The 27,780-nt window shown below is 40.4% G+C and overlaps 1 protein-coding gene across 1 annotated transcript in view; it reads right to left on the bottom strand.

The window, feature by feature from the left end:
- Positions 1 to 206: 206 nt before the first annotated feature.
- Positions 207 to 27,780, bottom strand: part of EPAS1 (endothelial PAS domain protein 1) — a 77,190-nt gene continuing 49,616 nt past the window's right edge. Inside the window, exons 3-16 of the mRNA XM_054280161.1 lie at positions 24,552 to 24,703; positions 23,871 to 23,955; positions 23,250 to 23,368; positions 22,952 to 23,154; positions 14,753 to 14,859; positions 10,042 to 10,189; positions 9,092 to 9,300; positions 8,580 to 8,767; positions 7,606 to 7,716; positions 5,446 to 5,930; positions 4,231 to 4,354; positions 4,024 to 4,141; positions 3,273 to 3,455; positions 207 to 2,564 (exon numbers count right to left, since the gene is read on the bottom strand). Coding sequence (XP_054136136.1) covers positions 2,413 to 2,564; positions 3,273 to 3,455; positions 4,024 to 4,141; positions 4,231 to 4,354; positions 5,446 to 5,930; positions 7,606 to 7,716; positions 8,580 to 8,767; positions 9,092 to 9,300; positions 10,042 to 10,189; positions 14,753 to 14,859; positions 22,952 to 23,154; positions 23,250 to 23,368; positions 23,871 to 23,955; positions 24,552 to 24,703 — 2,384 coding nt within the window. The 3' untranslated portion in view covers positions 207 to 2,412. The remainder of the gene's footprint in view (positions 2,565 to 3,272; positions 3,456 to 4,023; positions 4,142 to 4,230; positions 4,355 to 5,445; positions 5,931 to 7,605; positions 7,717 to 8,579; positions 8,768 to 9,091; positions 9,301 to 10,041; positions 10,190 to 14,752; positions 14,860 to 22,951; positions 23,155 to 23,249; positions 23,369 to 23,870; positions 23,956 to 24,551; positions 24,704 to 27,780) is intronic.

Here is a 27,780-nt window from a genome sequence, read left to right as displayed (position 1 = left end):
TTTGAGATAGAAGCAGCAGTCTGAGCCACAGGACAAGTTCCAGAAGGGCAGTGGTCTGGTTCCAGGGCATTACTTCTTCATTTGAGGGAAGCCAGGTAAACTCTACAAAGCAGTTGATAGTATGGACCTTTGGCAGGCTCCTTCCCAGCTCTCAAACATGGGTAACATTTGATTGTTCTCTCAGTCTTCAAAGATCAATGCAAACCTTTATTTTCTATAAATAATTTAATAAATACTTTTTTTTACAATGATACAACAAATAACAAATTCATAGCAAATGAGTCACAAAGAATTTAGGATCAGTATACTTTAATAAGGTATCAGTGTCAAAATACATTTCCTTATCAAGTTAAAGTTCCCATACAGTTATAATATTGTCAATAAGAATTCAGCAATATAGATTATGAAATAATTATGATAAAAAGTATGATTAATATTAAGACATAGAATATTTTTTCAGAGTGTTTTAGTAAACTGTTAGGGTATAACATTTTTAATGCTGAAACTACACAAATAAGGAACAGAAGAGCAGTATTCAAGTGTCTTTAATCCTTGAAGCCTTAAGTCTGTGCCACTGCAAATTTGTCAAATGTGGATGGCCAATTTTCATCACATGTTGATGCTTACAATAATTTTTTTCACACAGTAATTACTTCACTTTATGAGTAGATTATTTTTGGTAATAAACTCTTGAAAGATTGCCTACAATAGGAAGTTTTTTTTTTTTTACATCATGTACCCATAACAAAAGGTCTTCAGCTTTTCTAAGTATGTGTGGTTAAGACTTGCTTAGCACAGCGAACTCTGAAGTGCTCTATGAACCCAAGGCTCTCTCTATGCAAGTGTCAGTGCATGAAATAAAGCAATTTTATACACCAGGCTTCAGCAGACTCAGAAGTCTCAAAAATATATTTTTGTTCTAAGTTTCTGGGCCAGATTTTTACCTTTTGTACTTTGCCACTGTTTCATTTTCTTCAGTGAATCTACAGTGATTTATACCAGTGGAGGAAACAAGATAGATCCCAACACAGATCTAAGTTTTTATGTATTTTTAAGTCAGAACTGCTCACCAGCCTTTTATTGTATTATTTTTTGCTGTTTAGAGATGCTGTAATTTTAATTTTCAAAACCCTTTGAAAGCATTCAAAGCCCTATTTTTCAAATATGTGCATGACAATTAATGATAGTTGAAAAGGAGCTCTGAAAATGTCTGCATGCCTTTTAATGACTTTCTAGCTACTGATAAATGTAAGGCAAGTAAAAATGAGGGACCTCGCTGCTGGATATTTATCTCACTATGCAATCCCTAATTCTTTTTGTCTAATTACAACTGAGCCAGCCTAATACTCTGGAAAATACTATTTTGAGATTTTTTGATTCAATATTGCAATTATATTGCTAGCTGGCATATAAAATGGAAAAGGGTAACATTAATCAGAGGTGTTAGTACTGGCCACTGCTCTGATTCCTGAAATATCAGCAACAGCATAACAAATACTACAAGTTCCTAGCAGAAACAGCTCTTAAAATAGTTGTGTCATAGATATAGCAAAAGTACCAAGAGATGATTAACAACTGACCCAGAGAGAGATAATAATTAAAAAAAAAATCTGTTTTGTGTAAAAAATAAAGGCAACAACAAAGAACAGAACAAGAAACCTCAACACAAACAAAAACACAGGCCTAAATCCTCCACTGGGACAAATCTGTAGGATTCCCTTGGCTGTAGAGCTAAGCCAGGTTAAGGCAGCTGAGAACGTGGCTTGCTTCTGAGGAAAAAAGCTTAAAACGTGCAACTTTCACAGATACCCACAAACATTGCATTTCACCATTCACATTTCTTTCAACAAAGTATATAAAAATGAAGGAAAGGGATGGGAGGCAGAAGGCTGGGATTTTTCCTTAGTATGCTTTTCCAAAAGTTATTAAAGTTACAATAAAATAAATGCTGGAAAACAGAAAGACTCGAAGGATTTTAATTTGGCAGATCAACAAAAAACTGTGGTTGGAGATCAAATTTGTTTCATCCATCTTTGGCAATAAAATATATCTTTGCAGTACTGCAGCCAAAGTATCACATGATGAGGCATTTATACCACAGCTTTTTATTAGCATGAAATTTGAAAAAAAAAAAATTCAGACTATAAATTACAGGTAATGAGATAAGGGGAGGGTAATCAAACTCTCTAAACACCAGTTTAATTGCAATAGAGAAAATACAGTAGATGTATTTCTTTAATATGAATAATAAAGTGAGTAACTTCAAAAGGCCACTATTTGGTAATGTGGACAGGTTCAATATCTAAGTAAAATCCTGTGAAAGTGTACTGGTATTAGAAATTGTCTACCTGCAGAAATATATTTGAACCAGAAGCTGTTTGAGCAGTGCGGCCGTGGCGCTGGCGCGCTCGCTCAGGTGGCCTGGTCCAGCGCCCGCAGCAGCTCGCTGCCCTGCAGCAGCGTGGAGCTGCCCAGCACGGGCACGTTCACCTCACAGTCGTATCTCGTCAGCTCAGGCAGCAGGTAGGGCTCAAAGGAGGGCCCCAGCAGGCGGCTGGTCAGACCTGGAACACAGCAGCGAAGGTGCTGAGACTAGAAAGGGCACTTGTTTCCTCCCACCTCTTCTGTTTACAGCAGTTTCATTCTGTTTTTACGTCAATACGCCTCAAACCACCGGCAGTTCCAGGTGTCAGAGCAAACCTGTGCTCTGCCCCTCCTTAAACTGCTGCAAGGGTGTCACACAAACAAGGGCAGTTTTTCACCTCCACCCCCAAACTGAGATTGTTCTGAGAAAAACTCCATTGGTGCAGATGAGAAAAGCTGTAGTAAAAGACATGGTGTCTGAATTGATGCCACTCCTCTCATGTATTAAAAGAGACAGACACGTGTCTCCTTTTATTACTTATTTCAACATTTAGAAGGTACATGTTAAGAGTCTAACCTTCAAACCTCCATATCGATGCTGCAGCAAAGTTGTTTAGTACAATATAATAATCAATTCTATCAGAAGACAAGAGTATGGATGGAGGATGATGGGTCCTCCAAGGTCAAAAGGTGTTAACTTTAACTGAAATGGAGGGTAAAAATATTTTTCTCATGTATTACAAATGTAAACATTACAGTTTCACACTAAACCACAAAACTGATTTTTTGTGCTGTATTTTGATTTTTATCATCCTTCTCCTCCACATTTTTTTTTTTTTCTTTTTCATGGAATCAGTATTGGAACAAAATACCAACATTTTCCAATGCCTGTGTTTGACAGCTCTTACCTGATGCTTTATGAGCTGGCTGGACACTGTAGTCCTGACAATGGGAACTGTAAAACAGAGGGGGAAACGCTCCTGCTTTCAAATTCTCACCCGGACTGTCACAGGTGAGTTGATGCTGCTGCTGCTGTTGCTGCAGTTGATTGATTGGTTGGCTCAGACCTCTCGAGTTACAGAAAAATTCATCTGTTATTTAAATAGTAGAGAAAAAGAAAAAGCTAAATGAAGCCAGTGCAATAATTATAGTAGATAATATTGATCCAAAGCAAAGTGAACATCAGTGTGGTGGTGCTACAGCATAGGCAAATCTGCATGTTATGACAAAGGAAATCTAGAAATAGCCCCAGCTCTAGCAGTAGTATTGCAGTCAAGATACGCTTCTGTAAGGAAACACAGTGTTGTAGAGAAGCATATCTGTTCTATCTCTGAGATGTGAGATATTCACATCTCAGATGAGGTGTGAGATATTCACACCTTGGATCAGCAGGAGCTAAACACAGCTCCATCAAGCTGTTTTCTGTTCCCTCCCAAGCAAGTGTGTGAACATCCGTGAAACCAACTAAACGGTACTTATCAAATGTGCCTTTACATTGTTCAGCTCTTAGCCATACAACTTGGTCTTTAATTGTGGCTTGGTGTAATATTTACAGAGCTTATTTACATTTCCTTTTGAAAGAGCTTTTTTCCCTATTCAACCTGTCTTAAAATGGTGTTTAAATATGTAACATTGCAAAACCACTTTCTTTTGTCTTACCAGTAAGAACACTTGTGCTGAGAGACTTCTTTTCTGTAACCAAGGAACAGTTTTCCCCCTTGAGAAATTTCATTCTCTTCCACATTAAGTGAGATGGGTTAATGACAGATGGATCTCCCTAGAATGAGAAGGGAAGCAAAACAAACAATTACACTGATGACCATGGTGAGTCCAAAGTTGTGAAGGGGATGCATTTCTTATGATTACCCCACTCAGTTGTTGCAAGGCTTGTTCTTCATAATCCAGTTGTCGCTTCAGTTTCAAACTGTTAGACAGAGCAAGTCTTGCTGGGTTTATATCTATGCCTCGTTGTCCAAAAGCATCCAGGGGCCTGTGGAGAGGACATCTTTGTGAGTGCACAGGAAGGCAAATCGAAATAATCTGGTTCACTTATACAGATTCTTCTTTCATTTAAAGACATTTAAAGTGTCAGACTTGCCAGTGCACAGATCTCAAACATCAAATGTTTTTATTTCCTGTTATTAGTCATCCCACCATCTTTAGAAACTTTTGACGTTTGGGATCAAAGACTTATGAAAGTTTAGCATAAACAGCCTCTAGGGATCTCCAGGCAGACAAAAAATGCTGTGGAAAAGAAAGTAATGTAATTCTTAAGAGTTGGATTTGAGAGCCATGCATGTTCCCTTGCTTTACATACTAAGTATGAACACACAAGTTGTTGACTGGGGACAAACCCTTTCTTTCCAGATGCATATTCAGATACTGGTATTTCTGCCAACAAGAAATCCCAAAAAGCAAACTGCACAGCTTCGTATTTAAAAATGACCATTGCTATTTTATGTACCTCATGAACATGTCAGTATGAGCAACACTGACAAGAGCTACAGAGAAACTTCTAGCTATGAGGCAACTTCTAGGACTGTGCCCTCTGATCTACATCTCATCACATACTGTTCACATGTGTAAGAAAGCAAACAAAAAGGTTGTAGAAATAGAGCCTGCAATTTAATTCTTGGCTGTAGTATTTACATATGCCAGCAATAATGTACTTTCATTCCTCTCTCTTCCCCATTTTCTGTTGTGCAGAAAATATATGCAAGGTAAGAACGTATGTGTGTGTCCGTCCCTGCTACTGCTGTACCAGTAAGTCTTTTTGGTACTGCTCTTAAATAAAGTCAAGCATGCTTTGCAAAATTACTGGTGTAATTTTAACTGGACCAGCAGGAAATTCATTTGCCTATCCTTACAGGCAATGAAAAATTAGCCCACTTCTGCTTCCTCCAGACTCACTGCCACTGGGAGAGCACCACATTAATTTCCCCAGAGCTGCAGTCTGATGCCTATCACAACAAATTGTTTCAGTTGAATTGAGAAAAATTAATTTTCAAGATTACGACCCTTCTCATTTCCCAAAATATTTTTTTTTGTAAATATACATAGTTATACTACAGAAACACATACCTTTTTTTGTATATGGGCACTCTCTGAGAAGTTATTGGTGGGCCCGAGGGGGAACTTGTTAGGGATCCTGAGTATTTATCCATGAGTCTCCATTTTGCAGGAACATATTCTAATGGAGGATCAGGTGGCCACTGGGTGTTTGATCTTCCTCCCATTGAAGACAGGGGAGTGCTGGCTTGGTCATGGTATGGTGGCAATGATGACCTATTCATATTGTTGAAGAACACCGATGACAGGGACCCATGACCAGAGTTATTTTTTTCATTTGATAGCTGTGGGCAATATTTCTCTGGGAGGAACTGATTCTGTGAAGTAGGAGCGAGGGGTTGGAAGATGGTACTCATGCTACTTAGATGCTGCTGGGTATTTTGTGCACTTTCACAGAGAGGACTTTCTTCTTGGCAGATGGGGCTGAGCTGGAAATCTTCTCCATCCATAGGAATGTAAGGAGCCAAGGTTTCAAGGTCCAGTTCATTAAAGTCAGTCTGTGGAAAGATGAAGTTCATAAAGAAACTATAAATTAGTAATAGTTGTGGCAGTTTGTGTGATATGGAATACTAATAGATGCAAAGCTGAAAAATCACTGTATGCCAAATTTACCTAATGAAACCAGCCAACTCCTCTTTAAAGATGTCTTATTTCTATGCTAGCATACATGTTCATTGTATTATCATCAGCAGGAAAATTAAGACAACAAACTGAAGGAAAAAACCTCTCAGAGGAGCAATATTTGTTAAAGCAGCTTGCATGCAGCCTCCAGATCCTCCTGTGATCTGAAGTAGATGCTGTTTCACTAAGCTTTGAATAACTTGTCTGCCAAGACTCTACAACACGTGGCATGTAGTTCAACCTCAGGGTTTTCATGTTAAAATAAAAAACACAGCTTTCTCACAATTCAGCTACACTAAAAAAGGTGTCTAAAAATGCAAGGGTTGAAAAAATTTAGCCAGAAGGACATTATCACACTTAAATCTGTATTCTTTTCTCCCTAGGAGGACTAGTCACACCCACATTCACTTCTCTCGGCATTTGACCAGAGCCGAACAGAGAGGATAATCAATGTTGGCTCCCCAGTCAGCTCATAACACCCCTGCAGCACTTTTATAATACTTGTTTTTCCCACCAAAAGCAGCTGATGTGGTGGGACACACCTGAGCAAGCAGACACTGAATCTGACAATACTGAAGTTTGCACATGTGAAGTCTTGCAGTGAGTTTCATCCTACTCCACACTTCTCTCCTATCTGTCTGCTCTTTCTCTTGCTTTCATTTCTATGTCCAGACCTAGACGAAATTTCTTCAGAACATGGATTACAGCCTACCTAAGCCTGCAAATTTTGTTAGCAAATTGAAGCAGCATCCCAAACTTTCTGTAGGATTAATAAATAGAGATGAGTGTGAGGTCTGCGCTACCAATCAGTGGTGCCTGTTCCTTTTTCTCGACTATAAAGCACAAGCTCTTCACAAAGCATTTCAATGAAGTATTTAAAGTTCAGCAAGCTGAATCAGGCCCACACCTTTTATTCACTAGCTCACTTGCTGTAATGTTGTAATAGTGGGTTTGTTTATTTATTTATAGGGAAAATTTCTACACTTACATCATTATTAGAATGCAGGAGATGGAGACTGTGTGTTACTTTATGTGAAAGTAATTTTCTGGTCTCTCTGAAAACCTTCAAGAGGCAAAAGAGGAAGCATATATCTAAAATGAGTTTTCATTATTGTAGTTAAAGGAGGTGTGTGCTATGAGGGGACCCCTCTCTCCTTTGGGTGTTTTGCAAGAATTAGTTTATTTATATTTTGTCCTAGAAAGGATGTTTGCTCATTAGCCATTTGGCTGCATTTAAAAACAAATTGCTGCTGCTTATACTCCTTATCCTATCTACAGAAGCCTCCACATTTTGCAATCTCTGGTGATTAGCAGTGCCACCACAGTGACACTTCAAACCTCGTGTTTCAGAGAGTTAGGGACAGAGATTGACATGGCAGCTTTTGGAAGTGCACTGTTTTGTTAATGTGCATCAAAGATTTGGTGTGCATGTGCAAATGCAGTTTAAATGCTGTATCCCAATATCTGCACACACAACACAAGTAGCAGCTGCACTGTCTACTACTAGTAGGAGACTGATCTTGGTGGCTTTTAGAAGAGAGAGTTCATTACCTGGGAGGTGCACTGACTTTTTGATTCTGTGTCCATGGCAAAAAGCTTTTCAATCACCTCGATCTTAAGATCTTCATCCACAGAACAGTAATAATCTCCTGGGCTGCTGGGCTGCATGGAAATAACAATTTGTTCTAAGCAGGAAGACAACCACAATGCTGGCTTAGCATCGTGTCATTTATGCCATGCTGTTATTCATTAACAGACCTTTCCTATGAAAAGTGAATGGGCAGACGGTGCATTTAGTGGGCTCAGAACCCAAAACTGTCCACTTCTATCAGAAGCTTTTCTGACACAAGAGTGTCAGTGCAAAACATAGGCATCCATTACAGGAACCTAGTTGTCATCCTATTTTAAATGTTTTTTGGCAGCTCAGACCAGCAACAAGAAATATACACCATTAAATACTTTTGTCAAGAAAGAAGATGCTTAGCAATACCTCTGTGATTTTCTTAAGACTGGCTGCCCTCTGCTAAGAGTGGCTCCAGCTCCTGGGGGCAGTGCCACAGAAGCAGATTCATTTCTTCAGTGGGAAACTCCAAGGAGCTGCTCTCAAAAGCCTGACTTGGCTAAGCTTCCTAAAAGCTACAGCTTCTACTTAAGAGAAGGAGGATGGCTCTGGGGCAATGATCCCAGTGGCCACACAGTTGTATACTAGCTTTTTATATAAGGCTAACTCCATGAAAGGTGGTAGCATGTTCTCCTACTAGTTGTTTTATATGTTACAGTAATTACTAGAGGGACAGCTGGGTGACAATGAGGACTGCAGTGTGAAGCCAGGATATTGTTCCCATTTCATAGTTTTGCTATTAATTCTTAAGGCATGATACAGTATAGGAAGAATACAGATACTCTTGGCCTTGCTAATAAGAAGTGAGGCAGGACTGCCAACACAAAAATGTTGTCTATATATATTGATGGGATTTGGATACAAAACATATCCTGCTTTTAATGTTTTTTTAAGCTCTTCTTACCGTGGAACAGCTACTGTTGCTGCTTGCACTTGGAGTACTGCTGCCAGGTGCAATCTGAGGCATTGTAAAGGATGGTATCGTCAGTGTTTCACCTTGAGCAGGGTGGCTTTTCACTTCCACTGGCCACGCTTTGTTTGGTGTCAAAACAGCATTGGTGAAGGCAGGGGCTTCCTCAAACTTCTGTGTTCCTGGATGGGGTTTTAACAATATTAATGAGTACTTTTAGCTGGTGCAGTGTTATGATATAACTGCAGCTATTCATTAAAAGTAAACACTGCTCCTAGTTGCCATGACAATAAGTTGGCATAGACTTAATGCACGTTATTTAGTCAGCAAGAAAGCCTGATCCTGCTCTCATTCACAGAAATTTTCCACTGGTGTGAGCATGTGGGCTCTTTTAGCCATTACTCACAATTTGTACACACAGCAAACAGACTTTGTCTATTAAGTTCCTAAATGCAGGCTCACATGTGGCTCTTTGTTGCACAAAAATAATTTATACAAATACTAACCAAAATCCAGGGAAATAATGGCATCACCAGGTGTTGGTGCCAGCTGAGCAAGTTCCTCTGGTTCTTCCTTTAGCTTAGTAAACAAGAAGTCACTCTTCTCTGTCGCAGGGATGCCGCTGTCATAGGCAGTGTTCATTGTCAGCAGGTGAGGCTTGAAGAGTGATTCTGTTTGGTCCATGGAGAACACAACATCATTCTTCTCAATTTCACTAAGGAGAGAACAGGTTTTAGGTGTTTTGTACCGTAAAGATGAAAGATGTGGATAAAGTAGGCAGCACAAGCTGGGGCTATAGGAGCACTTTGGCCGCTCGGTTGCGTGCCAGGCTCTCGACAGGCGAGGCACAGTTCCAGCGTTGCTGAGCACCACCATTTCGGATGACGCAGAGAGTGTGGTCAGGACTTCTGTGGGAATACTCAGGGCTTTGTTGCTCTGCTTTTTAAAGGGATGTAGTTGAGGCTGTAATGACCCAGACTATCACTCAAATAAGTATTTCCTATTTTGGCCCCAACTAGGAGCAAAAAATCTTGAGTTTTGCCAAATGAAGGCAAAACTTCTGATTGGTCCTGATTTTTAAGGCTGTAAACAGCTTCTCCTAGCAACATACGATAGAGTTACTACTTAGTTTTATCTCTTGGTCACAGCATTAGAAAAACAAAACACATAAGCAGTTGTGTTGCACAATAAAATCTTCAGTGCAGACCATATACTCTGCTGTACGAGCACAGCAGCCGCTCTGCAAAGCAGAAAGGCTGTGGTGTATTTCAACAGCGCGTATGGGAACAGGCACGCCACATTTTTCATCGATGTCTAACATCAGTAAACAAGACTGAACAAACATGACTAAACTGATTTTGGAACAACAACGTTGAATAAATAGACCCTTGAAAAGTTCCTCCAAACATTGCGTTTCTGCAGCACGTGAATGCACACGTGTGTGCCCTGAACCCACCTGAGCACGTAGTTGACGCAGACGATGCACTGGGGCTGCAGGTTTCGGGTATTGTAAATCACCGTTCCCTGGGTCTCCAGCCATACGTATCCCCCGTGCTTGGCCAGCATACGGTACTGTCCTGTCACTACTTGACCTTTTGTACACACTGAGAAAAGGGGGCAGAGACAGAAATAATGCATCATTACAGGAATACACAACGTGTAACACTTGTTTTAAATACGCCCACTTCTGAGCTTGCATTACGCAGATGTGCACTGAAGCATTTATGGACAAGGGATGTGCTTAACTTTGGGAAAATTCATCCATTTGAAACATGAAGGGGGCTGTTCATTTGAGGCTTCTGCTCAAGATTGAAAATTTGAACTCTGGCGTTTGAGTTTTGAGATGGTCTGAATCTTCAGATCAGAATGTGGAATGAAACAAAATTAATATATCTCAACTCCCAAAATAATGCCTGACTGCATGTTTCTTGAGTTGTCACTGTAGGAGTGTCTTGGTAATTGATCTGTAGAAAAGTGAATTTGTTGAGGGAACTACAGGTTCCTTATTTAGGTAATGAATAAATACAAAAATCAGGTGGTTTAAAAGCTATATTCAGTAAGATTTTTTTAAAAATTAAGACCTTATGGTAGTCTATCTTACTATCAGTCTTAAAAAGGTATCAAAAGAATAAGAATAAATAAGAATAGTAAAGAGAACTGCTTTGTCTAGAGAAAAAAAAAAGCTGAACTACAGTACTTTTCCCTCTGATTGAACTGTGCTGTTCCAAGCAAGAGCTTGGAATTAGCAGCCTAGAAGAAACCAAGATCCACATGACGAAATCAAGTAATGTTCATTTAACTCTGTTTTTTTGAACTCTCCTGTGTTTCTCAAACTATAAACTGACAATAGTACAACTTGGGTTTAAAGCTTCTAAATGTTTGAAGGGTGAAATCTGTCGCCCTGCTATCCCCCAATATTTTGCAATATTTGCAGATAACAAGTTTTCAGTGCGGAGATTTGGACTGCTGAGATGTAAGGTTTTATGATGTCCTGCCTGTTGTAATTCAAAGCTGTCAGTGAAGGAAAAATGTCAATCAATGGCAAAAAAATCTGGGCTGGAGTAGACAAGCAGTACTTGCACTAATAAGAGCTTGTACTTGTAAGCAGACATACCCACACTGAGTAGCAGCAGAAGTGGGAACTGGCTGAACAAAACCTTTGACCACACATTGGCAACCTTTCCTTTTAAACAGCTTTTACACCCAAAAGAAGTATGCCATCAAACTAATGCCCTAGAAATAATGCAATTTGACTCGGGAGGACTGGAAAATTGATACTGTGGTCTTTTTACAGAAAAATTCCTAGTGAGCATGGCCATTAAAAGAAGCTAGCTATTGTCAGCCTCTCCTACATTGCCACCATACAAATGTACAACTCCAGGCCTGTGAAATACAACAACTGTTTTGCAGATAATTGTTGCTGTGTTTATCCTTCTGTTTCTGAAGTTTGTTTGTTTTCTTCCTAGGAGTATTTAATCATCCTTCCTTTAATTTATTTAGACAAAGTAGAACATTACTTTTATTGATTAAATACTTCTGGTGGAACAAAATCAAAAGGCTTTCATTTCAAAGTGTTTTAGTGACTGGACTGTTCTGCTCTGCTTGTGAAACATAATTACACTGTTTCCTAATCATCAGCTCATCAATAAGAGTCACAGTGTAGGCGCCTGTTACATTACAAAGAAGCTTTTTACTGCTTTAATCTTTTTTATTATTATTATTCAAAGCATGTCATGTTCTGATATAATAAAGTACAACAGAATCCCTCCAGGGGGTAATCTCATAAATTACTAATACACTTGTAACTGCTGACTTTGTTATCAATGCTACATTTAAGGTTCTGCCTTCAGAGTGAACTTCTCACTTCTCTCTTTATTTTTTTTTACTTTTTAAAAAGTATACATTACCTGTATATATACATTACAGAACTAGTTACATGTCAATGAAATAGTCCCCAATTATATTCCTTATCTTTGTGTGGAGAGAGTGGGGGAAGGCAAGGACAAATTTAATAGAACACAAAACCATGATTCTCTTGCAAGGCTTGCTGAACTTCTGCTAACTGGTGGGCACTGTCAGAATTGATAACTGCATAATTGCAAGGAGATATACTCTATACATAGCAGACTTCTAATAAAAGTTATTGTTTAATAAATACAAGTCTGCTGAACATGAATTTTGAGTTGGCTATTTCCAGGTACAAAAGGATGTGGCCAGGAAAAATGAGTAAGTTCTGTATAGCCACATGCTTGGAAGAGCAAGGTTTGTATAAGCTCTATACCTGCTTGGTTACCCTGCATTACACAGCATCTCAATGGCACACACAATGGAACCCAGGCATTTCCTATTTGAAGGGTTTATGTGTGTTTTGTCAAGTCACAGCTTGCTGTCACTTTGTCTTTGTGGTTGTTCTCTGACTTGATGGTCCCAGAAGATGTGGCAACTATTTATCTTAGAAAAACTAAAGGGGTCAGATTTGCTGGTGATTTAAACTCATGGTTCTGTTGTGGGAAATCACATTTATCACAGCAATAGACTTTGGTCCAACAGTAAAAAGATAATCCATGCTGATCCTGTGCTATCATAAATCCTATAGAACAATTTGATCCTAAACACTTATAACCTGTGCAGTGCCTTGAGGACTTTTGCTGGTGTAACACCACCTCTCCAAGAATTCCTCCTGCCCTCATTCTGCTTCTTGATCAGACCTTGTACCCTGCAGCAGGTTTGTAGGACATGGCCATTTTCAGTGGGCACAAATGGCATCTGGACACACACTCTGCACTATGGGAGGGTAACTGAATTGCTGGAGTGAGAAGCAACATCTGTTAGTGCCTGGTCACAGTGGGTACTAGAAATTCTCCAGAAATCTTTACATGGACAAGTAACTCAGTGCTCCCATTTCATTAACTGGATGGGTTTGCTCACCCTCCCTTTCCCATTACCAAATGGATTGCCAGCTCCCATTTTATTCCCTCCCAGCAGTGTCCCATTCTTAGAAATCCAGCTCAATGATTCAAAAGCACCAGTGTAGCACAGCCCCATTTCACAGGATGAATTTCAATAGCCCAGCACAGGATATGGATATTAACATACTATCTATAATTTATTAATATTTTTATTTGTAAAAACACTAACATATTACCTAAGAAACAATTTAAAAAATTACATGCCCAGATAACTCTCACTGAGTATGGGCTGATCTATTTTTTTCTTTTAAGCAGCTTTGGAAACAGGATGATTCATATCAACACTGGTTTACAGCACACAACTTTCATCACTGCCAAACAGTTTTTCAAGAAACATTTCAGCTTAAAGCTGTCCTGAATCTTTGCCATTGGAGTTAACCCCTTAAGGTCAGACAACTATTCTTTGCTGCAATTTTTTTCTGGGAAGTACAGAAATACTTTCTGTAAGTCTGTTTGGTGGCCGATTCCCTACAGACGTGACCTAAGTCATGGACTGTTTCCTGAGGACAGAGGCCTTCATCAGAGCAACTCCAAGGTGTGTGGGGTTTGTTTTTTGATCTTCCAGTCTAGCTGCTTTGCTTTGTTTCTGCAGAGGTTTTAGTGATGCGCTGCTTAGAACTCTCCAATAAACTGGTTTGGGGGCCATAACAGCCAAGGGTGGGAAATGTCATTTGTACATTAATGCAATACCTTGTCTCCAGCCAAAGCACTAACTCTTAAGGACAGAGACTGAAGATTTAAATCCAATTATCTTAAGACAGTTGATGTGAAAGAGATGGAAATTGTGTGGCCTGCTGAAGAGAGGGATCTTGGATCTGATCTCTGCTCCCAAAATAATTCAGATACTTTACTCGAAGAATAGCTAAAACTGGCAGTTCCCATAGGCATAACAAGAATCAGCTGTTTCTGGCAGTAGGTATTATTTGTATAATAAATATCCCTTTAAGAAACCTTCTTGCACATCTACTCTGGATGGAGAAGATTGTTGTTTGGTAGCAAAAGAGAGACATTCAAAAAACCACTGCAATAAGCTCTTCCTATTTCCCTTTTGCTCTGTCTGCTGTGTCCAAAAGCACATGAGAAAAATAATCATAGAATGGCTTAGGATCTTTAAGGAACCTTAGAGATCATCTAGTTCCAGCCCCTGCCATGGGCAGGGACACCTTCACTAGACCAGGTTGCTCTGAGCCCCATCCAGCCTGGCCTGGAGCTCTTCCAGGGATGAGGCAGCCACAGCCTCTCTGTTCCGGTGCCTCATCACCTTGATACTAAAGACTTTATTCCTAATCTCTCGTGTAAACCCACTCTCTGTTGGTTTGGAGCCATTCCACCTTTCCTGTCACGACATGCTCTTGTAAACAGTCCCTCTCCATTTTTCCTGTAGGCTCCCTCCAGGTACTGGAAGGCCACATTTAGGTCAACCCAACCAATACTTTCTCTTTTCTTTTTGAACAATCCCAATTTTCTTGGCCACCAGGAAATACCCTTCTCACCAGGCTAGATTTGCCTAACTCAGCTTTTCAAATGTTCAGCTGAACCTTGCACTGTACCTTAGAGAGACAGTGATTCTTCCCTCCAACATCCAAATTTAGTTTTAATGATGGCAGAACCCAGACCCTCTGGAAGGACCAGCAGTTGAGGGATCCACAATTTATGCTTGACATGCAAACGACAAAGAAAAATATGAAAGTGACTTACAATTCTGATGGCTCTTGGTCATACTTTCCGAGTCCAAGGCATGGTAGAACTCATACGCTGAACGACCCAACAGCTCCTCTGGATGATATCCAATCAACTCTGTTATTCTAGTTTAAGAAAAAAAAGCAAATATTTAAAATTCAGATCACTGTAGTCTTGTGCTCACATGTGCAGGGCAGTATCAGCTCAAGTCTTCAAACTAACAGAATTAAAAAAGCAAAGTGAGAAATTCTAAGCTTCCAAACACATGAGGAGCTATAGAGGACTTCTGATCACATTCTGAAATATCTCCATGTTCAGAATAAACTGCCTTGTCCTACTACTGGAACAAAAATTCCTAAGGATGTCAGTGTGTGCACTGCAAATTCTCCTATGCCTATTGCATGCTATCTCTAATAGAAGGTATCAGCTTTAGTTACTGACAAAGTTTTCAAGCTGCCCACTACATGCAGAAACTCCCAACAGCCACCACTGAAAATCAAATACATGTGAGGGGGGTAGTGGTTGGTGCCACCAGGTTTAAAAGTATGTGTACACTTTAAAAAAACACACAAAAAGGTTTGGGCACTGCTTTTAATAAATAAAAATGCCAGGTGAGAAATTATGGGCAGTTAAAAGGAAAAAAAAAAGTTCATCTACTTAGTTTTTTCTCAATCATTTGAAAACTCTGACATATAGATTAGGTTACTTGGGTGACTAAGTAACCACAAACTAAGTAGGATTTTACGCAAAGAAAGTTATGATCTCAAAAACTAGAGCTTTTTTCCAGAATCTTTTTGAGGCAAGGCTGGATTTTTTACAAGTTCCTGAATCAATGAAAATAGGTCATCAAATTGTGCAGACGATTTTCTCTAATGAGGAGGTGGAAGAAAAATGCTTTATTTCAACTGGAAATACCATCACACACAGCTTTACAGGAAACACGGTAAGTTAAAAATAAAGTACATAAAAATTAATTCAAAAGCAAAGATTATCTTCTGGTTTACAAGACATTGACAGTCTTGGCTGCATCTTCCTACCTCTGAAATTCTTATAATAACCTGTAATACAGAGAACAGCAGCACACAAACTAATTGTGACACTTTCATAAACCTTTAAAATCTGGGGGCTTTGCAAGGAATGGTCACATCTTGGAGCACCTCACAGCTGTCAGTGGCAGAGCCCAGGTTTTATGCCACTTTCTCAAAATGGCTTTATGTGCCACCACCACATTTGATTTGTGCTGTTGCTACTTTTAAGAGACATCCTCGGGTTTGTGTACTCCCTGGAAGGACAGCTTTGGCCCAGTCCTCTTGACACAAGCATGTCTTTACAAGACAGACATGGAAATACTGTAAAACAAACAGAGCAAGAGCATGGCATTCATCTCCTGGATGCCCCTGCAGCAAGGAAGGCACATAAGATGGGACTATTTTGTGTATGGCTTGAACGACAAGGTATTGAGTCAGCTTTTCCCTGCCTCCACCTCCACAGAACTCTACAGCTCATAGCCCCAGGACACTTTGGTTTTGTCACTCTGAAAACTATCGTCTGTCCTGATTTCCATGGAATGAACCTGGGTTTACAATACTTCAGATGAGCAAAAGCTGTAGCTTGCATTATGTTCCCCTCAAAAACTTACTCTTCTGTTTGTGTTTCCAGTTTTATTTACATTTAAAATTAGACCAACAAAGGGGAAATGTTTGAATCCAGTTTTCAAAGACTTTTTTTACTCTCTTCACTGACAAGCTTCTGAGCTTTTAAATTGCATCCCACTCAAATCTAACCTTTTTTCTGAAACCACAATTGTTTTTTCTTTCCTATTGAAAAGTACTTCTCACATTGAATTGGTCATCAAAGCTGAATCATCATGAGAAAACAGCAAATACTGAAAGAGTCCTAATAAAATTAAGGCTCACAAAATACAGTTGCTGCTTGTCTTTACACAACCAGCTGGGACACACTGGTGTAAGTGGCCAGAGGCTTTTGCCAGGACCAATGTAAATACATGGTCTTTAATATCAGAAACTCTGGCTTTGGCTATAAAATGGCTCAACACCACAAAGCTATTCCAGTTAGTTTGGAGCTCACTGCAAGGGGAAGGATTTTGAAATTCAAGAAGTTGAGTATTTACTCTTAATGCAGTCACTGGGAGCTGAGAGCCAAGTGGGGGTTGAGCAGGGAGAAGGAAAACAAAATGAAGATAATGAAGAAAAAATAGAAGCACCATGTACCCAGCAGCACCAGTGCAAATCCAAACCCACATTACAGCCTTCATGGAAGTCAGGAGTGGAACTGAGATAGCAAACAAAAAATACACATTACAGCAGGCTGAGGGACTCTACTCATATGGGAATGGTAAACTCTATGCAAAATTCATGTATTCCAGTCCTGTAATTCCCCTTCTCAAACTGCTCCTTGCTGTCCATAATGAGCACCCTCACTATAAAATGACTCTTCTTGTCATTCCATGGCACAGAATGACTTATGGTGCAATCCTGCTGTGACAATGTCAAATCTAATTAGATCTAATGTAATCTTGGATGGAAGTTAGCAAGTAGTGGCAGTATCTTTTTACTACAAGCAACTTCATATTGCATAAAAAGATAAAAATAAGATATCAAAAAGTTACCCACAATCCCATATAAGTTCTAAACCCATGCCTGGTAACAGTGAAATACTAATGAAGAGTAATTGTTTTAAAAGTTACTTTAAAAAATAATAATAAGTGGCTAAACAGCCCCTATGCTCTTATTGAACTGCTCTGTTCATCTGTTAACACTATTCAGATTCATTCCACTTCTCTCTGAAGACTCCTCCAATTGACATGATTAAAAAAAAATTGTAGAATGTTCAATTTTCCCACTTACTAAACCACCCTAAAATTGGCTGGCAGTGTTTCATAAATCCCTTTTTAAATACCACTATTTTATAAAAAACACTCTCCCTCTAATAGTTTTATCTCTGTTAGTTTTGGGTGCATAAATTGGCAGTTCACACCCTCCTTTATTTCTCCCACAGTACTGCTGACCCTGAAAAGCTTAAAAAAAGTCTTGTAGGCTGCAGGCTGTGCAGGGCTGGAAATCAGGTTAGTGTGTTTCGTGCCGCATTATGCACCAGGGTTGAAGTGGGCAGCTGTCCCTTTATCCATCACACCCATCCTGTGGCTCTCCCAAGGTGCGTGGGGAAGAAGATGGGCAAAGCCAAGAGCCCGAGCAGCCCCTGGGCCAGGAGGCAGCGAGTGCTTTGGCACAGATCCTTGTAAACCTCACCTGAGCATTACTTTGAGGTTTGCCAGGGAGGTGCACCCTCTAAACTTTGTGTACTCTCCACAGGAACCTCTTAGCAACACAAAATGCCAAGGGAACACACAGAGGACTAAGTGCGAAGGAAAAGGCATCCCACGGAGCTATGGGAAGGAGCAGTACACAGCTAAGAAAATCAGGAAAATGTCTACATCCCATAATACCAAAGGATCATTTACACAATTGAGTTCAGGCACAAGACTTCCACTTTTGTTTAGACACCAGACAGAAAATTGCTCCTTGTGCAAGCTGTGGAATGACAAAATTAGAAAACAAACTGTATGGTGGTTTTGGATGGCATTCCTGTCATGGTAGGCTTTGTGTTTCCATTGCATCCGTAGAATGCTCATTAGTAAGATAATAATGATTTTTTGTTGAAGATGACAGGTGGGCTGTGACGTTGTTTATTTTCCTGTTACCAACTTGTTTCTGAGAACACAAATACCTTTGGGGGAATCTTAATTTTTTGCCAGACTGGCACTTCAGTTTTCTGAGCTAAACTTGTCATCTTGATGTACAGAGGTCAAAATCTCTGAAAACACATGAAGAGGTGGGCAATAGCCATCTGCAGTAGGAGATCTGTCCCAGCTGCCACTACTCAAGTGTGTTTTGAGCACTATTTCAGTTTCCCCTAAATATACAATATATATAAGTATCTTAATATTGAATTTTTGGGACATGGAATAAGGGCAAATCTTGTGCTTAGGGTACACAATTAAGAAACAAATGATCTGACTTGTATTTCTAGGTTTGTACAACTTTGCCCAATTTTATCTCTTTGAAACATGGCAAAGCAATCAAAACCCACTGCTTCAAGGCTGCATTTCCTACAAGATGAGCTAGTTCAAGTATTTTTGTTTTTCCTAAAATTGCGCTTTTCTGTCCCTTTATAGGAAGGAGCACAGAGCTTTTTATTGTACACCATTTCTTGAGTTAAAATAGTATGGTAAGAACCATCAGGCCTGAGAAGTCGAGCTCTGTGAAAGACTGTTCTAATGTTTACTGCTTATAAAAAATAGCTGGGTGTATATTCATTGGGCCCTGTGCAGACTGTGTGTGTGAGGGTGTGGATCTCTTAACAAAGTCTTTCTGTATTCAAACTTGTTACCAAGTTATTGAAGTTAAATTGGTCTTGAGAGGAACAAACAAAACAAAGTTATACTTAAAGCAGAATGAGTTTAAAAAAAAGGAGGGAAAAAATAATAAAACCCAACACAGACACTGTGCCTGGGGTAAAGCACTCTGTCAGCCTGCTAGAGCAGGCAGTGGGGCAGTCTTGCCAACTAACCACATTTCCTCTCAAAAATATTCATGGCTGCTTCTAGTCTAACCCTAGCCAATGGGGAAAAAAAAACCGAAATGCAAAATCCTGGGACCCCTGGCCACTGCTGAGCAGGATGGATGGCCTGGTCAGGTGTATCTGCTCTGTGAGGGTAAAAAACCTACATGTGCACATGAAAATCTTCACCAGGACTGTCACACCCACTCATTTTGTCTACCTGAATCAAGGTTTTGTTATTAACAAAAGAAGTAGATCACATTTTACACTTAAACATGACATATACCAGAAGTCAGTTTTGTCAAATGTGGATCTTTGGGTTCACTTATCACCACTTCAATCATCTCCATACTGCATTTTCCCCTGAGCAGGAATGAAAGAACAGGAGGTCCATTCAAATGCTTCCCTGCATTCCCATTTAACTTAAAAATATTCCCCTAGTAGAGGTCAAATGGCAAATTACCTTAAATACTCATCCAAGTCCCGTGCCTGTGTATTTCTTATTTACTGGGACATAACTGGAAACACAATAAATCTCGGTTTCCTCTCAGGTGGGCACAGCCTGGATCCCACATGAATACTGATATGGGATGGCAATGCTATGGCATTGCATCTTCCTGCACCATCCTACTCTGAATCACCACATATCCTCCACTGCTCCTTTTCTCTTCTTCAACTCTACCATTAAAATGTCCCAGTCCAGAAAAAGAAGAAAAGGTTATATAATAACTTGGTTTCTAGTAATCAGGGACATATGATGCCCCACAGCAAGCCGTGCCTTCAAATTAAGTGCCAATGCCACCAAGGTAACAAAATTGGCTTTGTACAAAGGCATGCCTTTTCTTCTGACTAAAACACCCTCACTGGCAATCCCTCCTGACACAAAAGCATTGTGCAGCTGAACTAAACCCTCACTTGGATTATTAAATTGTACCACTGATCAGCATTTCTGTATTACAGCTAAAATAATCCTTCCTGTAAACCACTTAGCCAAGATAAGTGGAGCAAGGGAACAGCTTTAAATCACTTTCCAGGAATGGCTGAAGCAAGCATTTAAGAGAACAACCCTTATTTATTATTCATATCCATGAACCTTTCTCTACAGGCTCATCACCTTGCAAAAACTGTTTTAAGAATACAAACATATCCCACCTAACCACTGGCAAGTCATGGGCCCACACACATAATTTATTTTTGGAAGGCAAATTTTATGGGCTACTGTCTCACATGTTTTAAATGATGGCCAGTCTTGCCTGCTTCATATTACATCTAACCTATACCCTCCTAAGGAAAAGCCAAATAGTTTTTGTCACAAAATGCTGTAAGGTAGCCAGCCTATATTTTGTATGTTGCTTTGTGACAGACAGACAATGAGCTTTCCTAAGGAAATTATACTCAGAAACCTGGGAGTTTCTTTGACTGAGTGCTTTGAAAATAAAAACTTAATGCTCTCTCTGGAAGCAGACCTGTCCACACCAGATGAGCTGCAAGGAGGACACCAGGAGCACTGCAGAAGCCTGGTAGGGGAGGCACACTGCCCTCCATGATAGCAGCCCTAAACAGGAAGCACACTGTCCCTTATGGAGCAATGAGCTGTGTCAGCCCTGCCGCGTCGCTGCAGAAAGGACAGAGTACATAGAAAAGAGTTCAGGCACCTGACTGGCACATGCTGCCTTCCCTCCTCCCCTCCCCAGCCTGGATTTACATTCTTGGCATAAGCTGCTCCTTCCATGCAATCTGTGTAGCAGCACTGAATTTGATAAGAACAGCTGAGTGTTTTGCATTTTTATGTGTCTAGAGATGTGTCGCCTGCTAGAGAGACATCAACATCCCTCTGGGAGGGAAGCGGGGGGCAGGGGGATCTGCTGCAAAAAACCCGAAAGGTTTGGGAAGTCTTCTCCTTCTCTGCCCTGCCTATCTTTTTGCAGCTTTACCAAAATGAAACATCCAATCAAAACTATATAGTAAAAGATGTGCTACTTTATAGTCTGGTTTTGGAGAAAAAAATCTTTACAATCCCTACAAGTTCAGACCTCCAGAGGAAGCTGTTGTATTTCACTGCCATGTGAAACATTTTCCCTGTAAATGAAATGCACACTATTTAAGACAAGGCTTAATATATCTTTATTTTTAAAATAAGCATGTGTATCTTTAATGGGATAGCATCAGTCCCTCTAATTCTCATTTATAATGGCTTATGCATTAAGTCTTGCAGAGACATGTGAATGCTGCAATAAAGTAAAATCCTCTGCTACGCTTCTGCAGCCTGCCACTGAATGGCCCCAGTAATTCTGAGCACATTGCTTTTAATGAGTCACTATCATATTGAGTCACTCCCTCCAGCAGCAAAATCCTATTGATATCTCAATATTTTGATGCTGAAAATATTAACAAAGGAAAAAGTCTCATTGTGATTACATCAGAGACCATTTCTAGTTACTTGCTGCGCAGTTCTCTGAGAGTTCAGAAGGTCAGTCACAAGTTTCACTCTTGTAATCTTGCTCTCATCCCCAGCTGCTAACACTGCAAGTTTATATGGCTGCTTCATCACATTGTTTAAAAAATAATCTTACTTAGCAAAGTTTAAAAAAACCTTCGAAGGTTGAAGAAATCAACAAAGATGTTGGTCCTGTGAGTTTCTGTGTGAGTTGCAAGCATGTTTATAATCTCACTGATAACCCTCCAGGCCTCAGAGGTTCCTAGCATCTCTGAATTTCAGAAGAGAAATTTCGTTAGGCAGAAAAGTTAATCCTAAATTCAGAGATTACCTCATAAACTTAAAAAAAACCCATACAAAACTCAAATCCACAGCAGTAAAGACAGGACCTTCTGGGCAAATGGGGGACAGGAAGACACTTTCATGGGAAGCGATCTCTGGCTCGCTCACATGCATGGAAGATGGTTATCACAGTACTCAGAAAAGGAATTTCAAGGAACTCTATGAAATGCCATGGAGTTCCCAGGACAAGTCAGGCAGGTGGAAACTAGAAGGATCTCCATTTTTTTCCCCTCAAGAGTGAAGTGTGGAGAGCAGAGGACAAGCCCCTTGCCTGATCCAAGGTCCTCCCCTCCCCTTCATTTTGTCACTAAAAGGTGCAGGGAGATAACCAGTAAAGGCTGTTTGCTTTTCATTGAGTAAGAGGCTGCAACTCCATTTCAGGGCAGCAGGTACTCTGGATGCCTTGGCAATTCTTGGTTAATGTAGAGCATAAAGCACTTGCCAGCTAACAGAGAACAGCATCCTGGGCCAAACCAACCGTAGAACAGTCCTTGACTAAGGTGCGTACGGCATGCCCTGGGACATGCGCTCTAAAACACGGGAACAGGAATCCTGCATACCCTTTGGTTTGTTAAACCCCAAGAAGCTGACATTTGTGGCTCCAAGTTGCCTCATCTTCTGCCAGTAAAACTGAATTCCTCACTTGGCAGGATGAGGAAATACAGCAGGAATACAGTTTCACCCAAACTGAAATTTTTGAGGCGGATTAAGTGAGCCGCTAAATAGCCGTTTTGGTAACAGGCTGAATTTTCTTCTGATCCTTGCTTACCAGCTCCACACAAGACATTTGGAAGAACTGCTTGTTTTGTTCAAGAAGATAAAAACACCTCTGGCAAGGAAAAGCCAGTGGAGCATACCTGTCATCACAGTAGGTGAATTTCATGTCCATGCTGTGGCGACTCAGGAAGGTCTTGCTGTCCAGGGGGATATCGATGTTTGAAGGGTGCTGAATAGGCTCACACATTATTATAAGGCACGTGAGAAGAGGCTCCTTATACCCACACAGAGAGTGAGGAGGGCAAGTGTTATACACTTTAACTTGCCCAGTGCAGTGCAAAACCTGAAATAACAAGAAACAAACTTAGGATGTACTATCTCTCCACATCAAAATGTCTAATAAAATCAAGCCTACTTAATTTGGCTCAAATTTTGTACCTTCCATGTGGCAGACTTGAGGTTAACAGTTCTGCCTCTGTTGGTAACAGTGCATTTCATCCTCATGAAGAAGTCACGTTCAGTTGACATCTCTTTGCTTTTCTTTCCAAAGCCTGGCCCTGTATAAGGAAAAGGCAAATTAGTTTTCTCATTTTCCTTCTTGATTTCTTCTACTTATAAGCATGAAGGATTCAACAGAAATAACAGACTTATTCTCAGATCATTTACCTGCAGAGACCATCAAACATGCTTGGACCATTGCAGAGCAATTTGTAGAGCTCAGACCTAAAGCTTTAAGTGGAACTGAAATAGGATTTTGTGCATTTTAAACCTATGTTTTAGCTTGCTGCACATTAATCTTTCCACAGCGTTACAACTGAAAACATGATACCTGTCTAAACTTGATGAAAGGAAAATACTAAACAAACAGCTTCTTGGTGCTATCATATTTAAGCAGTATTTGGCAAAACAAAATGAATCTGTAAAGCACTGAATAGCAGTTAATGATTACTGTAGGAATGAAAATTCCTTTTACCATGATGAAGAGATCTCTTTTGCTAGCTATTTACTTCATTTGCTTATTTCAAAAACAAACAAGGACTTTTGTATTTTCATTATTACCATTTTTCAGACTCAGATTCTCTCGAATTTCCTCATGGTCACATGGATGAGTGAAGTCAAAAATGCTGTGTCCAGTGAGTTCCACCTGTGTGAAAGTAAGAACTAAATAGCAAATCAAAGCACCTGAAAGTGTTTATCTGTTTTTAAATACAGTTGAAATGAATTTGGTCACTAGAACTAAGTGCACCAACAGGATGCTCACAGACACAAATCCCATGACCCTCCCTTTGTTTATCCTCTGCATAACTCCTCATTTTCTCCCCAAAATGATTCTCTTATCTATGAATTTGCACAGTGCAGTTAAGAGTCAACACGTCTTGTTATTTTTGGCACAGGACAAAACTCCCAATCCACAAAGCAGAAAAGGGGGGACCCAAAAGAGCAGCTCTATCCCCTTTGTCCCATAGTCTAAGGCACAAGTAGAATAAATGCCTTCTCATCTGCCTAGTAAGATGTAGGAAGGCAACTCTGCAGTCACCAAAGACACTACAACTAGATAGGAAGGGAGAGGGAACCTGTGACCCGTGTAGTCTGCTGTGCAGGGTACCTGCCTGAGAGATAAGACATTTTATTTCCAATCTTTCTTGCAGCAGCACAGAGCTGGGTTTTCTGCATTTAGACATAAGAGTTCTTTCTATGAACTGTATTACAAAGAGTGGAAAACATAAGGGAACAAGTTACCTGGGTAAGTCCCATATATTTGTTGACATTCTCAGACAAAAAGATCATATCTCCATCCTGTGTCACCACAGCAATAAATCCCTCCAAAGCTTTCAGGTACAAGTTGTCCATCTGCTGGTCTGCCTCTAGTTCATTCTCATTGTCAGCACATACTGAGAAAAAAAAAAAAGAAAAAAAAGCAATTAAAGACTTCAGCACCCCAGCCAGCCTTTTTCAATGCAAGTACATCAGGTGACAAGGCAACAAAATTTTTTTCTGCTGTTAAAATTTCCTTTCAACAAATCTCTTCTGGTGGGGCCTTCAGAACAGCATATTAAAAGGATGCTCTTATCACTAGAAAGGCAGGAGATACTTTTCTAAATGTTTTGGCAAATGCAAGACCTTCTCTTCACCTTTAGCATGTTTCTGCAAGACATGTTTTCGGTCACTAACACCTGCAGATGCAGATGACTGAAATGCATCTTCTTTGCGTATGTTCTCTTGGCCACTTGCAACATTTGTACCTCCTAACAGGCACAAGGTAGAGGGCAAGCTTTATAGAGGGTACATAAATCTGTGCATCCCTAAAAAACACCTAACAGGACTCTTCCATCAGGTCAGGCTTTCTAAAACGTTGAAATACAGCTCCTACAAGACATGCCTAAATAGACCTCTTCACTCAGTACAGATACATCTGTTAACACTGCTTTGGATAGAAAAAGTAGAAAACTGCTCCCTTGAAGTCATTCTGGGTGAATCTCTTTGTCATCCCATAAATCTCAGTATTCCTTGGAAAACCACAGATCCATCTCACTGATACCTGCTTTTTCAACTGCAGACCTCAGGACTTCCTATGCCTCACTCCACCAAACTGACAAGTTTCATCACCCACCCACACTTCCCCTGTCCTGCAAGGAGAGCCTGAGACTCTGCTTACGTCCTAGATGCTTGCCTGTGCAGATTCATGAACCCAGTGCACCGCACTAAATTCTGGGAAAGACGTGCCACGGCGCAGCTGACACCTGAAGCTGTGCTGGAATATTCATCACAGCTATTTTTCTTTTGGTTATTCACATTCCTGGTACCTTCTGGCTGCAGTGTAGTGACAATCGATGGCACCGTGATGCCCTTGACGTGTGTGCTCCGCACAGCCCATCCAGTGCTGTGGGAGCAGCACATGGCAAAACTGCTCCTCCTGATGCCAGTCACAAATCTTCCCTTCTATTCTTTTAACCATGTCTGAGCTCCATGAATAAGAAGCTGTCAGGGAATGACATGCAGACTGCTAGTATTGAAAAATTTCTGTGTAGGAATGGGCCCATTAATTTCCTGATATGTTTCATGTGAAACTTCTGGAATTATGATTTACAAAACCACTTACAGATATTGTATCTGGTCTGTGTACCTCAGACACGCTGTGGTAAGCTTATCTTTACAGTTTTGTCAGCCTGCACGTTTGTGATCAGTCATTGCCAATGTCATGGTAAGGCTCTGATTTTGAAGAAATAAAGCAAATAAAAGAAGAAAAAACCCCCACCTTATTGTCTTAGAACAAGGAATAAGCAACTACAAGATATAGGGCCATGGATAAGTTCCCTCTAAATCAAAGGTGCCCTAGAGCCCATGGCAGCAAGGATGATGAGAGAAGAGCTGAAACAATTCTGCTCTCTGTGCTCCTTCCTGGTGGCACAAGAGTGCTCCAGGCTGGGCCCACCACCAATTTTGCCATCCAGAGGCTCCAACCATAATTGCATCAGCCTTACTTGCAAGAACAGTGGGACACAAATAAATTCCTTGGAGCAGTTGCTCTCCTTTGATGGTTTAATGTTGCAATTTCAGCTTACAGCTTGTTCTGTAGTACACATACTGTTAGCACTTGAGAAAAGTCATTAATTTTTGTTCTTTTCCTCCATGAAACAGCACATTGATCATATTCCTTCATGTTTCTTGTTGAAATACTCATTTTGCAAGAAGTCTAGAAGCAGGAATAGGGCATTGCTTTGTAAAACATTAAATGGTTTGGGTTTGTTGCTTTTTTGAATAGGGAAGAGGCTGAGCCAAACTAATGCAGTTTTTACTTTGAAGCACTAATGAGTGATGATTAAAGGATAAGTTTGATCTGTACAGCTCCTGAAACTGCAGCTGCTAGTGCCTGAGGATGGACTGCAAGCGAACCAAGAGGGATGAGCAGTCGCAATGGAGACCCAGCAAGCACTGTTTGGAACAGGTAAGTGGTGACAAAAACGATGCTGGCTGCTGCTGCTGCATTCTCCTGTTCCTCAACATCCCTCCCTGGCTGTGGGGGTACCAGTTGTCAGTTTCTCTGGGGCTGAATGCACTTGAGACAGTAGTTCTGGACTCAGGTGTTTATTATTTCTTATCAGTAAAACAGTCTCACTACTGTGAGTTGAGCAGCTTTTCATTAGAAGGCACAAAATGGCCAACAATCTCTTGTTACAAGGTCTTTTAAGACTAAACTATCCAATTAAGAACTGACATCTAGATTATTTTCCCTTTTAACTCAATAACTGATCCCCAAAAGCCTGCAACGTGGACTTTTCTGCCCAATTACAAAATGCCACTCAAACCCATGAAGAAGAAGGAAGAAACACGAGGAAGAAACCCAGGATGACACCCTGTGCCCTCCATCTTTCTTCCATCCACAACATACTAAAAATCCCAAAACCTAAGTTTCCCACCTAAGTGATACATCTACACTACTCTCTATAATCTATTTCACATTTTTGTCGATTCTAGTCTTTGCTGAAGTCTAGGAAACTTTCTCCATGAATGAGGGTCAAAGTCAGTGCTCTCCTGGGTGTCAGGGCACCCCAGAACAGACAGAAATACTCCTGGTGCCCTGGGTTTCCACACCTGGCAGCAGCCCATCACGCATTGGGCACATAAGGGAAGAAAGGGTGCCCTTTCTGCCCAGCCCCAGAGCTATGGAGAGCACTTGGTTTATCACCCTTTGCCTCTCAACGAGACTGGCAGCAGGGAAGAGAGGACACTCTCTGGGGATGGCCAGCACAGGCTGGGGATTTTCATTTCACATCCTTGCACTGCAATTCAGGCTACACATGCAGGGACCAGTTCCTTCTCAGTACAAAGCAAATGACTTCAGGAAATTGCATCAGGACTAGCATTTAAAATACAGAAAATATACAATAATATATTTGAATAGTATGCACTTTGACCAAAATGACATTTAGGAAAGGAAAAAGAAAAAAAAAAAGAGGTAAGTGACCAT

This window comes from Melozone crissalis, unplaced genomic scaffold, assembly GCF_028551555.1.
Source record: "Melozone crissalis strain CALT ecotype California unplaced genomic scaffold, PUWL_Pcris_2 ptg000027l_1, whole genome shotgun sequence".
In the NCBI taxonomy this organism is placed as follows: Eukaryota; Metazoa; Chordata; class Aves; order Passeriformes; family Passerellidae; genus Melozone; species Melozone crissalis.
This window is presented reverse-complemented; position numbering and strand designations above follow the sequence as displayed.